The sequence below is a fragment of the Chlamydomonas reinhardtii genome, chromosome 14, assembly GCF_000002595.2.
Source record: "Chlamydomonas reinhardtii strain CC-503 cw92 mt+ chromosome 14, whole genome shotgun sequence".
Lineage (NCBI taxonomy): Eukaryota > Viridiplantae > Chlorophyta > Chlorophyceae > Chlamydomonadales > Chlamydomonadaceae > Chlamydomonas > Chlamydomonas reinhardtii.
The window spans coordinates 2,310,264-2,323,604 of NC_057017.1; the positions used below are offsets into that span (position 1 = coordinate 2,310,264).

A 13,341-nucleotide genomic window follows, 5' to 3' on the forward strand; every position below is an offset into this window, starting at 1 on the left:
AAACGCAGCTGCTGTGACCCCACCTGCAGCAGCAGCCGGCCCCTTGCCACCCCTGGAATGCCGCCCATGGAATCTGCTGGCCGTGAGGCAACATTTTATTTGAGCAGTACAAGGCTACAAGCAACTGACAGAAGCCGCTGCCATTGCTGTGTGTGTACAGCTCGCGCATTGCGTGAACCTTCCTAATTCCGGCTGACGGCTTCGCTCCCCGCCCGTAAAACTTACAACTGTTGCTCAACTTAGGTTTGTTACCGGTAGTCACAACAACTAGGCACACCTGACAATGTTGTTGCCCGTGCGACGCACCATGCATGGACGGGGTGCCAGGGCATACATGTGTGTGGCAGGCATCTTTAGAGATGCAGGGCCACCATCGCACCCCATGCAACCCCCCATGTGACACATGCAAAATAGGGCTGTGTGGAGAGCCCTCGACCACGGCGCTGGCCACACCTGAGGGAGGCATAGCAGGTGGGTGCCGCATGTGCCACGCACCGTACCGTACGGCACCCAATGACCCAACGCTAGCTTCCTAGCTCGCTACTGCTGCGCTGACCACACCACCACTTCCTCCGGCATCACCACCACCACATGCCGCCGCCGGCCGCCGCCCATACGCGGAGCTCCTGCTCCTGCTTCAGCCACAGTCGCAGCCGCGGCCGCAGCCGTGGGAAGCAGCCTTGCGATCCCGGGCTGCCTCGTGCACAGGAAGTGCACCGCCGCGCCCTGTGCCGCGCCGCCGGGGGCGCCACCGCCGCCGGTGGCTCTGCCAGCGCCACCCCCGCCACCGTCTGCACGCCAGTCCCCGGCACCGGCGTCTCCAAGAGCCCAATCGGTGCTGCCGCCGCCGCGCGCTCCTGTTCCACTGCCCATTCCGATGGCGCTGCCACGCGCTGCGGAGGAAGCAGCGGCGGCGCCAGCCGCAACGCGGCGAGCCACACCCGGCCAGCGCCGCTGCGCCTCCCACTCCACCGAGTCCAGAGCCCCCGCCTCCGCCTCAGCAGGCCCAGTGCCATCCTCCACACCATCATCATCAGTATCATCATCATCAGCATCTTGCTCGTATCGGCTTCCACCAGCTCCTGCCCCCCAGGCTCCTGCTGCTGTTTTCTCGCAATACCCGCCGTCCTCATCCCCGCCGTCGCCATCGGCATAGCTGCGATCCTGATCGTGGCGTTGGGCGACGGCGGCGGTGGCGCCGCTGCCATTGCAGCCATTAGCAGTGCTGCCGGCCACACAGGTCAGGTGTCGTACCACCTTGAAGCCGTGAGCGCTGCCGCTGCCGCTGCCGCTGCTAGCAGCCAAAGCAGCCGCTGCCGCCGCCAAGCCGGCGGACTCCAAGCCCCACCTGCTGCCGCCGACGCCGCCGCAGAGGTTATCGCCAGCAGAAGCGCCGGGCCCGGTGGCGGCGCGGCGGCCGCAGTCCAGTTCCGCGCCGTGCGCACCAGCCAGCTGCTGCCAGCTGCCGCGCTGCCCCGTCGTCACTGTCTCATCCTCCCACTCCTCACCGTCGCCCTCCTCATCTCCCCCAGCACCAGCCCCAGGGTCAAAAGCGCCAGCAACAGCATCAATGCCAGCGGCGCCCCGCCGCGCAAGCGCCAGCGCGGGTGAAAGCAGCAGCCGCTGGCCCGGCCGCGCCGCCTCCACCGCCAGCGCCGCCGCCAGAGCCGACCGCACCAGCGGCCGCACCGCGTCCGCCACCTGCTGCAGCCGCCGCTGCCGCTGCTGCTGCCGTGGGCGCTCCTGCAGCACCTGCTGCTGCCGCTGCGGTGCCGCATGTGAGATGCAGCCTTGCGGCTGCTTGTGCGCCGGCCGCAGCGGCGGCGGCGGCGGCGCGGCAGCTACGGAGCCTGTGCGGCCTCGGGACGACCCTTCCAAAAACCTTGGCGACGGTGACCGACCACTTGCCGCTGATGCTGCATAGCTGCCTGCGCCGCCGCCATCGCCGCCATTGCCACCGCCGCCGCCGCCACCACCGCCATTGCCGCCGCCGCCGCCACCGCCGCCGCCGCCCAGCCGCAACACCCAGGTCGCCATGCGGCACGACAGCGTGTCCACAGCCCGCAGGAGGACCCGGTCGACCTCATCGTATGCCGCCAGCAGCGCCGCTGCGGCGCCGCCTCCGTCGCCGTCGCGACCGGCACCTTCGCCACCCCGGTGTCCGTTCTGGCCGGCCCACGCCTGCCTCTGCTTCTGCCGCTGCTCCTGCTCGTGCCGCGCCTGCTGCTGCTGCCGCCAGGCCTGCTGGTCCTCGGCCTGGAGCAGCGCCCGCAGCCGCTCGCACCAGGCACGAGCCTCGCCACTGCGCAGGTCCGCCAGCTGCTGCCAAGCCACCGCACCCAACTCGGCCGTAACCTCGGCCGTAAGCACGGCCTCGGCCTCGCCAGCCATCGCCTCCTCCTCCCACCCCTCACCAACACCGCCCGCACCACCGCCGCGAGCGCCGCCACCCGCACCCGGCTGCAGCCCCATGCCCAGCCCCAGGCACTGTAGCGGGTCGGCCCACACGTGCGTCGCGAGCCAGTGCATCAGCCCATGCGCCGCCAGCTCAGCAGCCAAGCGATCGTCATGGTCCGGCAACACCAGCGGCTGCAGCCGGCGGCGGCGCTGGTCGCGCGGCCACTGCTGGTAGTGTGGGGGATGGGGCTGTGGGAGCTGGGGCTGGTGTGGGCGTGAGGCGAGAGGTGACTGCGGCTGCTGCTGCAAACACTGCGACGGCGGGTCCGGCCGCTGCAGCCGCGGCTGCTGGTGCCGCTGGGGGTGCTGGGGCTGCTGGGGTCGGGGGAGCAGCTGAGGTTGTTGATTGTGGTGGAGATAGTCCGGGTGCGCCTGCCCTTGTTGCTGTTGCTGCTGCTGTTGCTGTTGCTGTTGCTGTGGCTCCTGTCGCTGCTGCCGCTCTTGCCTCCGCGCCTGCAGCTGCAGCACGCGCTTCACCGGCAGACAGCGACTGCGGGTCCGTGGTGTGAGCAGCGCGGGCTCCGCCGCCCGAGAAGGCGACTGAGGCTGCTGCTGCCGCCGCCCACTGCTGTCCTGTTGCTGCTGTTGCGGTTGCGGTCGCTGTTGCGGTTGCGGTTGCTGGGGCCACTGAGGCTGCTGGAAGTGCTGGCGCGGGTGGTTGCCGGTGCCAGCAGCATAGAACCCAGCAGCGCCAACGCCAGGCCCGCCGTACGCGGCTGCGGCGGGCGCGCGGGCGGGCGAGGGCGAGGGCGTCGGCGTGGGGGCGGACACGGGGCTGGGGCGCACCAGCGGTGGCACCTCCACAAGCGGCCAGCACAGCCGCCGCCGCAGGAGGGGCAGCAGCGCGGGCAGTGGCGGTGGCGGTGGCGCACTGCCGCCGCTGCTGCTGCTGCTGCTGCTTGGGTCAGCGCCATCGCCGTGACCGTCGCCGTCGACCACAAACGCCGAGGAACGGGTTCCCAGCAGGGCGTGAGCCTGCGAGCGGGGATGTGAAGGGATGTACGGTAGCCGCCGTCAGCCATCCTGCTGGCCACACACTCGACCAGACGCGCACACTGACGGAGACCTACAGCGCAAGCGCCTTCGCCCCTCGGCCACGACCCAGATAGCCCCCCCCGGCTCGGCCACGACCCAGATGGCCCATCACAAGGCTTCCACCGCCATCGCCGCCGCCATATCCGCCTCCACCTCCGCCTCCGCCACCGCCTCCGCCACCTCCGCTTGGCCGCCGCCACCCCGGCTTACCACGTCCAGCGCCGACTGCGACACCGCCAGCAGCTCCACCCTCAGGTCGGCGGCGCTGTAGCCCACGTGCGTGTCACCCACGTCCCCATCCTCACACGCCGCCGCCGACGCCGCTGCCTCGGCAGCAGCCGCACCAGCAGCCCTGCCGCTGCTGTCGTGGTGGTGGTGATGGTGGTCGGGTGCGGCCGCGGCCGCTCCTTCAGCAGCCGCCGCCGCCGCCGCCTCCTCCTGCGCGGCCTCCAGACGGTCTTGCAGCTCTTCGTTTTCGCGGCGCTGCAGAGCAGTGGTGCACAGATGCAGCATGAATGTTGATGTTTGTCAGACGCCATGTCAGGTTGCGCAGCTGGGGGCCGGGGCCGCGGCGCCTTAGCTGCTGTGAGTGAGGTTGGCGGCAGCTGTCGCTCCCCCCTGTTGGCACGGTACCCCCCGTGTGCGGCCGGTCCTACCACCCCACTCACGCACCCACCCCACGCCACCACCTTACTTGCTCTCTCTGCCCCACGCCCCCACCTCTTCCTCTTCATTGCCGCGCTCCCATACATTCACTTGCTCAAGCCATGCTCTTTGGATCTTGATCCTCATCATTATCAACGCTCTCTCCCCCTATCGCGTTCCTACCATTCCTTCCATTCATCCCCAACTCACTAGGCCGCCGAACGACACCCCGAGCGCCGTCAGCTCGTCCTGCAGCGCCAACGCATCCGCCCGCTGCAAGCCAAGCAAAACAAACGCATGCAAACACATTTACACACCGCATCACACACATCGTGCGCGGCGTGCGTGCATGAGGTCGCTGCATGTGTGCACAACTACGACACGCATGTGCGCACGTGACAGCAAATGCACTGCGGAGGCGTGCATGTGCGGGTGTGTGTGGGTGCTCAAGCGATAGGACGCAACACCAAATCTGGCGGCGCCTTGTGTGGCTGACCGGTCCACACACAGATACAATGGCATGAGGCCTGCTGCTGCGCACGGCAGGTCACGGCCGTGGCAGCCCTCAGCTAGCTGCTGCCTCCTGCACACTCCGTCCACGCCCTCCCGCTCACCGCCTTGGCTGCCTCCTGCCGCGCGGCCACGGCCTCCGCGCGCTCGTGGTCACACGCCGCCTGCAGCTCACGGTTCCGGGCCTGCAAGTAAGGGGTAAGAGGTGTGGGCGTGGGGGGGGGGGGGGCAGGGCGTACACGTGTTCGTGTGTGCTTGTGGGCTGACATGGAAAGAGGCAAACAGTGCTGTGTGCGTGCTACTGTACCGCACACGACATTGCATTCGTAGGCCACGCCACGGCACGCCACGACATGACACGGAAAGACATCGCACGTTCGCACGCTCCCGGTTTGCATGGCCGAGCATCGTATCTTGCCCCAAGTACAGGCAGGTCCCGACAAGCCTTAACGAGCCCAACAAACACCCACACATGGAACGAGAACCAATAATACGGTAACCGCGGTGCCCCGCGCGCCTGCGCCTGCTCCAGCTTCGCCACAGCACTCCTCTTCCAATCGCTGAGTGACTGGACTTGATGCTCCAGCTCCTGCAATTCATGCGGTTTCATGTTGTTTGCAGGGTCATGGGTCAGAGGCCATGGGCCACGGGCCATATATTAGGGGGCACATCCGTACATATGTCGTGTGGCGTGCGGGAGTTGGCAGCACAGGCACCTACCCTGACCCCGCCAGGAGCAGCGCGAACCCGCCCCTACTCGGGCCAGACGCCATCTCAACGGACACAGGAAGGCCCAGCTGCAACCACCCCTGCCTCTTCGAGTCTTCGCGCGTTCCCAGCACAGCCGGTGTCGGCCCCACCCCACCTGCTGCCGCGCTCGGGACTGCTGCAGTGACCTGGACCACACACTCTCCCGCCGCGCCTGCACACCGGCCGCACGCACATGCACAAAAGGGACGCCCGTGAGGCAAGCGAGGTAAGGCAAGTGCGCGCCGGCGCTTGTGGCACGCCAAATGCAAGCACGCACCGCGAGTCCGCGACCCAAACCCAATACCATCCAAGTACTCCTGCACGCACCTGTTGCTGCCTCCACATCGCCTGACGTCTCTCCACCTCCGCCTCCGCCGCCACCTGCGCCGCCTCCGCCGCCTCCCGGTCACGGTACGCCGCCAGCTGTAGCCGTTCGAACCTGTGTTGCAGCAGCAGGAAAGCTGCGCTGTGCCGTACCCATCCATCGTCTACCCACCCCGCCGCCGGCAGGCCCACGCCGCCAGAGGCGACCGCAGTAGCAGCAGCGGCTGTAGCAGCCGGCGGCGGCGCCTGCTGCTGCTGCTGCTGCCACAGCGCCGCCAGCTGCTGCTGCAGCCAGTGGAATGAGGCTAGCGGCGGCCGCAGCAGCGCCTGCAGCAGCACCTCTAGCGGCCCCAGCAGGTGAGGCAGCCGCGGCAGCAGGCGAGCCGCTGGTGGTGATGGTGATGGTGGGGCCGATGGTGGTGAGAGTGATGGTGGGGCCGGCGCAGCGGTGGCAGTGCTGATGGTGGCGCTACTGCCGTGGTCGGCGCTGGGTGTGACCCCCACTAACACGTCTGCTGTGACCTCCTCGGCCGCAGCTGCGTCCTCATCACCATGGGCGGGCGATGGCCCGCTACTGTCAGCGCCAGCGCTGCCGGCGGCAATGCTGGCGATGCCGCCCAGGCCAGCTACAGCCTCCACTACATCCATAGCGGCGCTGCTGCTGACGGCAGCGGGGCGCGGCTGCGCTCCGGCAGTAGCAGTCGCAGCCGCACGCGCCGGCTCCATGGGGCGAGGCACGGCGCCCTTCATCCCACCGGCTGTAGCAGCCAGTGCTAGAGCCGCTGCTGCTGCAGTAGCAGGCGTGCCCGCCGCGCCTTGCCCCACGCCCCCCACCCGCCCCACACCACCCTGCAGCCAGCCGCCCGTGCCGCCGACCGCCCGGACCTCCTGCTGTGGCTGCTGCTGCTTCCAGCCCTGTGACGGTGGCTGCGGCTGTTGCTGCTGTTCATGGCCGGTGCCCGCCGCGGCAGTGCTACTGCCAGTGCTGCTACTGCCAGGGCCCACTGGTGCTACTGCTGCCGCACCTGACATTGCTGGCACGCCGCCGCCCTGCCCGCCCGACCTGGCCCGGCCGATGCCTGGCGCTGCCACCACAGCCCCTGCCCCTGCCCGACCCACATCGCCACCACCACTGACACCTGCTGCGCCGGCATGTGCGGCTGGCCCGCGGCCCTCCACAACCACACGGCCGCCTTTGCCTGCCTCACCAGCAGTGGCCGACTTCAACGCCACGGCCCCACCAGCCGCCGCCGCCGCCGCCGCCGCCTCTGCGTCACGAGGGACACCACCGCCCACCGCCTCCGGCAGCCATACGGCACCCGCGCCGCCAGCACTAGCACCAGCCGCCTCCGGCGCCTCCGGCGCCTCCGGCGCCTCCGGCGCCTCCGGAACCAGTACGGCACCTGCAGCGCCAGCGCCGCCCGCCGCCGTGTCCACCACCACATCCACCACCGCCGCAATCATGGCCAACAGCAGCACCGCCACCGCCACGTCACCCGTCAGCGCCGCCGCATCCGCTGCGCTCTCCCGCGCCTGCGCTATCGCCATCGCGCTCCCCACCTCCACCGCCCTTTCCACCGCCACCGCAGCCGCGGCGGCGGCCGCCGCGGCGGCCGCTGCATAGCCGGCCGCCGCCTTGGCGGCGTCATTGGCCGCTGACACTGCAGGCGCGAAAGGCCCTACCACCGCAGCCCTGGTACTGCAGCTGCTAGAACTGGCCTGGTCCGGAACTGGGTCAGCGACGGCTGCGGCGCCAGCGTTTGCCAGCTCTGCCCCCGCCTCCACCTGAGCACCTGCGCCCATGTCCCGGCCTGATGCCTCCGCAGCCGCCTCCGCAGCCGCCTCAGCCAGCTGCCGTTGCCCCCAACCGCCAATCCCTTCAACCGCCTCGGCCTCCGGGTCAGCTGGCGAAACCTGGATCTGGGATTGGATCTGGATCTGCTGGACCAGCAGGTACGGCAGTCCAGACATAATGCCCGCCCACTCATGGATGGCGGCTACGCCCAGCGGCGGCGGCGGCGGCGGCAGCAAGCTTGGATCCAGATCTGAAAAACGTCGCGTGTTGGCGGCCGCTATCATCGCGGCCGCCGCGGCGGTGGCGGCGGCGCCGTTTGCATCGGCGGCGGCGGCGGAAGTGCGCGACACGGCTTCTGCCGCTGCTGCACTCGAGGTTGCCGGGATTGCTGCTACTGCTGCTATGGGTCCAACCGCCGCCGCGCCGTGCGCAGTTGGATGGCTGCTGTCCGCCCTGCTACTGCTACTGCTAGGGCTGGTGGGGTCGGCAGTAGCGGCCGCATTTTGGTACGGCGACGCGCAGCGCGCTGCCCCTCCTGCTGGCGCCGGCGCTGGTGCCACCAAGCCGCCCCGCTGCTTCCCAGTCCGCATGTGGCGGCTGCTCCATTGCGACGTGGCTGCTGCGGGCAGTGGCAACGACCCACGCGGTGGCAGCGGCAGCGGCGGCCGACCCCTGCCGCCAGCGGCACCGCGGCCACCGCCACCGCCACCCGCAATGACAAGGGCGCGGGGCATGCACTGCACCGGCAGCAGCGCTGGCGAGAGCATCGGAGGGGCTGTGCGTCGGCGTCGCACCACCGCCGCCGCTCCCGCCACCGCCACCGCCGCAGCGCCCGTCACACCTGCGGCTGGCTGCCTAGGCTGCCCCGGAGCCGCTGGGTCTGGAAGCAGGAAGGTGCCGGCGCCGAGCATGTCTGCTGCAAATAAAGCAACTGACGAGCTGGCGATGAGCTAGCGCGAGACGATGACGATATCGGGCGCGTGCTGCGGCCGTGAAGTTCGCGGGCTTGTGGCTGTCGAGGCACGCTGCTAAGGGGCTTCGCGGCTACTGGCTGCTGCTTCGCGCTGCTGCTGCGACGCTGCAGTTTGCAACTGATAGCGATAGCGTGTCGCAGGTCTCTCGGAGCCTGGAGCTCGTGAGCCCCAAAAAGGTCGAGGCCCTCCCGGACCGCACGGCTGGCCTGCCTGCAAGCTTCGCAGTTCTACAGTCGGCTGCACAGAGAAGGCTATAAACGCATGCACGGCGCGCCGAGCCGAGCCCGCGCCAAGCAAACGCAACCAGTCATAGACCGCACAGGCATGTGGTGTCTGGTTCGAGCAGCTTCGAGGCGTGCTGTAATTCTGTGCCAAAATAATATACACTGGCGCGCGCGGGGGTTCCCCCTCCACGCCAGTGCCACACACCCATTCAGCCGTGCCATACCATGGACGTGCCAGCCAGTGCGCACTTCCCTCGAACCCCCAGTGTGCCTTGCGCGACGCCCGTTTGACCCCGCCCCCTCCTCCACCGACCACCCATTTCGTTCTCCCCTCGTGACTTATTGCCTTGCCGTGATGCTCCGATAGCTCGATAGCTTGCACAGCGTGGCCCACCCGGAGTTGCAGCACGTGCACACACGCCCTGATGGCTCCTCCTGGACCTAGTGCCAATCATACCGGAAAGCTCTGAAGCTCGAGCTGGCCAGCAGCGACGCGAATGGCAGTTCTTGTCACGGCGCCACGGCGGATGCCTTCTCGCGTTAGCTTCGCCGGCGCTCTACTTCAAGCATGAGGTATAAGGGAGTATAAGGTGTGTTGCTTAATCATACGCACGGCAAACCATGCCCTGGCTCTGCCGGTAAGTTGGAACGAGGTCACGACCAAGTTGGGACTGTGCCTAGGGCCCTCGCGCACGCCAAGCGAGAAATTGACGACGCATTGGCGCAGCATTGCTAAGTTATCGCACGTTTGAGCTTGCACTTGAATTAAAGAGGGTCTGGAACCAACAGCGAACCGCAGCCCCAACTAAGCGACCCGCTCTCAGCGCGTGCTGCTTGCGTAGAGCATGGAAGCAACATGTAGAGTCCATTGAAGCTTTGCGAGAGCCGATCTTGTGCCGGGAAAACAGCCGTCGGTCCCGTGGGTCCCGCTGTGGCACACGTTTGGGCACAACCCGCGCCTTCTCGTTCCGGTACCCGAGCCCGCAGCGAGCCCAAAAGCGCTGGGTTGCGCGAGCCGGCCCTGGAGACCACGCTTCGCAGCTCAGTCGAGACCGCGGCCGAGCAAGTCGCCTGGCCGTGCACGCTCTGGCCAGCAGAGCTGTGCCCAAGCTAGCAGCACAGAACTTCCGCGCGCGGCGTCCAGAGAAAGCCGAGCCCTGGAGAAGAAAAGGCACCGCGCAGTGTCTAGACTGCCTGCGGTGGTCCGCGACCCCTATACACATCAGTAAGCGCCCACAAGAAGAGCAAGCTCAGAGAGAAAGAGCCAAAAGAGCGCCGCGCGGTGAAAAGCCCTTGCCTCTGCGTCTGGCGAACGTGAGCCCAATGCCTAATAGTTGTAACAGGTAGCCCTGTGAACACACATGAGCAAGCAATTTGCGCGGAGCTTTAGGGCGCTTGTAGCAATGACAGGGCGCCCCGGTCCCCATCCCGGGTTCCGCCCATTTTACGCCCTGCGCAGCGTAGAGAACCTTAATTCACAGCAGCAACCATTCAAAGTTGCAGACTTACACCCAGCATTTAACGCACGCGCCTCTGTCCAAACAGAGCTGCACACAGACCCGGAACAGAGCCCGGCTCTTTCCTTTCTCCGTGCTCTCAGCAACATGGCGTCTCTGAAACCACTTTCTGCTAAAGCACTGGCCTGCGCCAGGTAAGCAGGAGTGTTGGGGCCGGGGGCGAAAAGCCAGGGAGCCTGTTCGGGGCAGGCCTGGGTCCTGCCTTTGGGACAATTTACTGAGCATATCTTCAGAATGCTATGTCGCCTAGTTGTCTAGCCTGTCCGTGGCGCATTTGCGCTGCTGTGGGGCATACGCGCTTCTGACACTTCCGGACCCTGTTCGACTCTGCAGGCTGCCTTCTGCTGGTGCGCTGCGTTCTTCCTCGCGCATTCTTGCTGCACCTCCTCTCAGCAGGTGCGTGCGTAGTGGGTGGGTTCTTGGGTCTCGGTCGGCCGGTGGGTTCGGCGCGCAACTGCGACTGCCGCAACAGCGAGCGAGCGCTGCTGGTCAAACCAGTCAGAGAACTTCCCGTTCTTGCTTCCGGTGCTGGTCAACGCGGGTCGCACTTGTCGAGGGCAAACCGACGCTTACGGCTTGCTCCTGGCCCCTGACCGGCCAGTAGCGCACTCGCCCCGCCTACCGCATGCGACTTACCCGTCCCTTCCTGCCTCCCTTCTTCCCGCAGGAGTGCCGCCGGCCGCGCACAGGCCACCTCGCGGGTGGTCCAGGCGGCGACGTCTCCCCGCATGTCGTTTGCCCGCGCCAAGGTGCACGCCGCGCAGTCCATCGCCCGCCGCCCCGAGCCCACGGAGGCAGCCACCGAGCCCAAACTGAAGGTGTTGCTCAAGTCCATCGGCGCCAAGGTCGCCAACCTCCTCAAGCCCAAGCCCGCCCCGCTGCAGCCGCTTGCCACCTACATCCTGCCGGACGGCGTCCTCTCTCCCGAGGCCGACCCCTCCTCTTCCTCCGGCCTCGCCCGCCTCAAGGCCCTGGGCCTCCGCCTGCACTCCCGCTTCTCCATCTGGGTGGACCAGGTCGTGTACGAGTGCAAGGAACTCCGCGACCTCATCCGGTACGGCCCCAGCCGCGGCCGCCTCCCCGCGCCGGCGCTGACGCCGCAGCAGGTGGCTCTGGCACTCGCCCAGGAGGAGGAGGTGTTTCGGCTGTCCGACACGCCACCCGTGCCGCGGACCGTGGCGGCGCTGGCCGGACCCCTGCCGCCCCGCCGCGGCAGCCGCCTCGCAGCGCTGCTGCGCCGGCTGCTGCGCCAGGCCGCGGCCCTGCTGACGCCTCGCAAGGCGGCGGCGGCGCAGCGGCCCTCCACCACCTCCTCTACCTCTGCGGGCGCCTCCTCTGCAGCGGCTGAGCCGGCGGCCGGCGCTGGCGCTGCCGAGGTGCTGGATACCTCGCCCTCGCTGCCCGTGTCGCTGCACGCCAGCACTGCCAATGAGAGCGACACGCCCTTCGCGGCCACGACCGCGCCAGTGGCGGCGGCAGCGCACGAGATCGCTGACGACGATGACTGGGTGCGGCGCGTGTGGGCCCGCGCCGCCGCCGCCGCCGCCGCCGACGCCGGCAGCACCGGCAGCAGCACCGCCGGCAGCAGCAGGCGGCAGTCCTTCGTGTCCGGCTCCAGCTGCGAGCCCGCCGCCGCCGCCGTCGGCAGCAGCCGCAACAACACCAGCAGTGGCGGCCTGTCCGCCTCGGACTCGGCCGGCACCGCCACCTCAGCCTCCGCCGACATGGTCACTGCTGCGGACTATGCACTCGTGGAGCCCGCCGGCGCTGATGAGGTTGACGAGGAGGAGGAGGCTGACGGCAGCAGCAGCAACAACGAAGACACGACCCACTACTCGCAACTGGCGCGCTACGCCTCCTCCTCGTCCTCGTCCGCCCCTTCGGATGATGACAGCGAGAGCGGTGGTGAGAACGTGGAGGATACCGGGAGCCGGCGGCACCAGAAGCAGGGGCGCCTGGCCGCGATGAGTGGCAAAGCTGGGCACGGCGCCCGCGTGGGCGCATGGGTGGCGGCTAGCCGGGCGGCGGCTGGCAGTGGCGGCCTGAAGCAGCAGCGGCGGCGGCAGGCGGTGGCGGTGGCGGCAAGCGGCTACCAGCTCGTGAAGATGGCGCGGCCGGCAACTGCCGCTGTGTACGATGAAGGCCTCATGGGCTAAGTGCTGCTGACTAGATTGGGTGATCGATAATGAGTGACGGGGTAACTGTAGGCGGCTGGGGCTCAGCCGGTGAGACGGAGTAACAAGTTCTGCCGAGTGATGATCAGCTGGTAACTATCAGCAAGGTGGCATGGGTACATCTGTGCGTGGGGAAGTATATGGAGGGCAGGGTGCGGTGAGTCCAAAGGCGGGATATGGTACTTGTTTGTCAACGTAGCTAGGGACGTGGTATGCGGAGACCAGGCGAGCATTATACAAAGATAGAGCACTGATATCAGGAAGAGGCTCAATCAGTGACCCAATAATACCATGCTCGTGATCATTATAGGAATGGGGCCTGCCTGCCCCATTCCTATGAAACATGTTTGGTCACGAGCATGATATTTGGTCACTGATTGAGCCTCTACCTGTTATCACTGCATGCTCTATCTGCTGTGTATAATGCTCGCCTGGTCTCCGCATACCACGTACGTCCCTAGCTACGTTGACAAACAAGTACCATATCCCGCCTTTGAGCCTGATTGAGCCTCTTCCTGATATCACCCTAGGGTGCGTGCTGGGTTGTGAACGGGGTGAGTAGGGTAGGGTAGAAAGGGATCGCGTTGTGGCGCGTGCAGGCTTGTGCGCGGTGATCACCGTACGTGTGAGTTGGCTGGGGTGGATGTGGGGTTGAGACGTGGTGGGCTTCTTATAATGCCCAAGTGCAAGTGAGTGATTTGAGGCTCGGTAAGCCCACCGTGATGTACTGGAAAGTGATACCGTAACTTCAGCGGGCATGGACTGATGACAGAAGAACTAAGTCAGCAAGGTGTTGTGGAATAAGAAAGCCATGGGCCCGCATGACGACGCTTAGGCTCGTATCCTGCTCGGGTGCGGTATCGAGTGTTGACAAGCAGGGCCCTGGAGCGGCTGAGTTGTAAATAAACATTGAAAGCACGCACGACCAATGCCCGG

General features: G+C 67.2%; 3 protein-coding genes across 3 annotated transcripts; 1 reads left to right on the forward strand and 2 right to left on the reverse strand.

The window, feature by feature from the left end:
• Nucleotides 1–209: 209 nt before the first annotated feature.
• Nucleotides 210–8,826, reverse strand: CHLRE_14g623550v5 (uncharacterized protein). Its single transcript, XM_043070235.1, has 7 exons — nucleotides 5,725–8,826; nucleotides 5,513–5,569; nucleotides 5,165–5,236; nucleotides 4,752–4,832; nucleotides 4,348–4,410; nucleotides 3,703–3,975; nucleotides 210–3,432 (listed from the first exon to the last, which is right to left on the reverse strand). The coding sequence occupies exons 1-7, from the start codon at nucleotides 8,425–8,427 to the stop codon at nucleotides 541–543; spliced, it is 6,141 nt and encodes a 2,046-aa protein (XP_042916908.1). The 5' UTR covers nucleotides 8,428–8,826; the 3' UTR covers nucleotides 210–540.
• A 54-nt stretch (nucleotides 8,827–8,880) lies between these two features.
• On the reverse strand, nucleotides 8,881–10,046 carry CHLRE_14g623576v5 (uncharacterized protein). The gene has a single exon (XM_043070236.1). It carries the CDS (start codon nucleotides 9,442–9,444, stop codon nucleotides 9,277–9,279), a length of 168 nt encoding a protein of 55 aa, XP_042916909.1. The 5' UTR covers nucleotides 9,445–10,046; the 3' UTR covers nucleotides 8,881–9,276.
• A 170-nt stretch (nucleotides 10,047–10,216) lies between these two features.
• CHLRE_14g623600v5 (uncharacterized protein) lies at nucleotides 10,217–13,319 on the forward strand. The gene is made up of 3 exons (XM_001692779.3): nucleotides 10,217–10,365; nucleotides 10,565–10,627; nucleotides 10,899–13,319. The coding sequence occupies exons 1-3, from the start codon at nucleotides 10,319–10,321 to the stop codon at nucleotides 12,385–12,387; spliced, it is 1,599 nt and encodes a 532-aa protein (XP_001692831.1). The 5' UTR covers nucleotides 10,217–10,318; the 3' UTR covers nucleotides 12,388–13,319.
• Nucleotides 13,320–13,341: the final 22 nt, after the last annotated feature.

Coding starts and splice junctions, on each gene's coding strand:
- CHLRE_14g623550v5 (XM_043070235.1), bottom strand. CDS start 8,427: ATGCTCGGCGCCGGCACCTTCCTGCTTCCAGACCCAGCGGCTCCGGGG. Junction 5,570..5,724: donor CGATGTGGAGGCAGCAACAG/GTGCGTGCAGGA, acceptor GCCGGTGTGCAG/GCGCGGCGGGAGAGTGTGTG. Junction 4,411..4,751: donor GGCAGGAGGCAGCCAAGGCG/GTGAGCGGGAGG, acceptor CTTGGCTTGCAG/CGGGCGGATGCGTTGGCGCT.
- CHLRE_14g623576v5 (XM_043070236.1), bottom strand. CDS start 9,444: ATGCTGCGCCAATGCGTCGTCAATTTCTCGCTTGGCGTGCGCGAGGGC.
- CHLRE_14g623600v5 (XM_001692779.3), top strand. CDS start 10,319: ATGGCGTCTCTGAAACCACTTTCTGCTAAAGCACTGGCCTGCGCCAG. Junction 10,366..10,564: donor AAAGCACTGGCCTGCGCCAG/GTAAGCAGGAGT, acceptor TCGACTCTGCAG/GCTGCCTTCTGCTGGTGCGC. Junction 10,628..10,898: donor GCTGCACCTCCTCTCAGCAG/GTGCGTGCGTAG, acceptor TTCTTCCCGCAG/GAGTGCCGCCGGCCGCGCAC.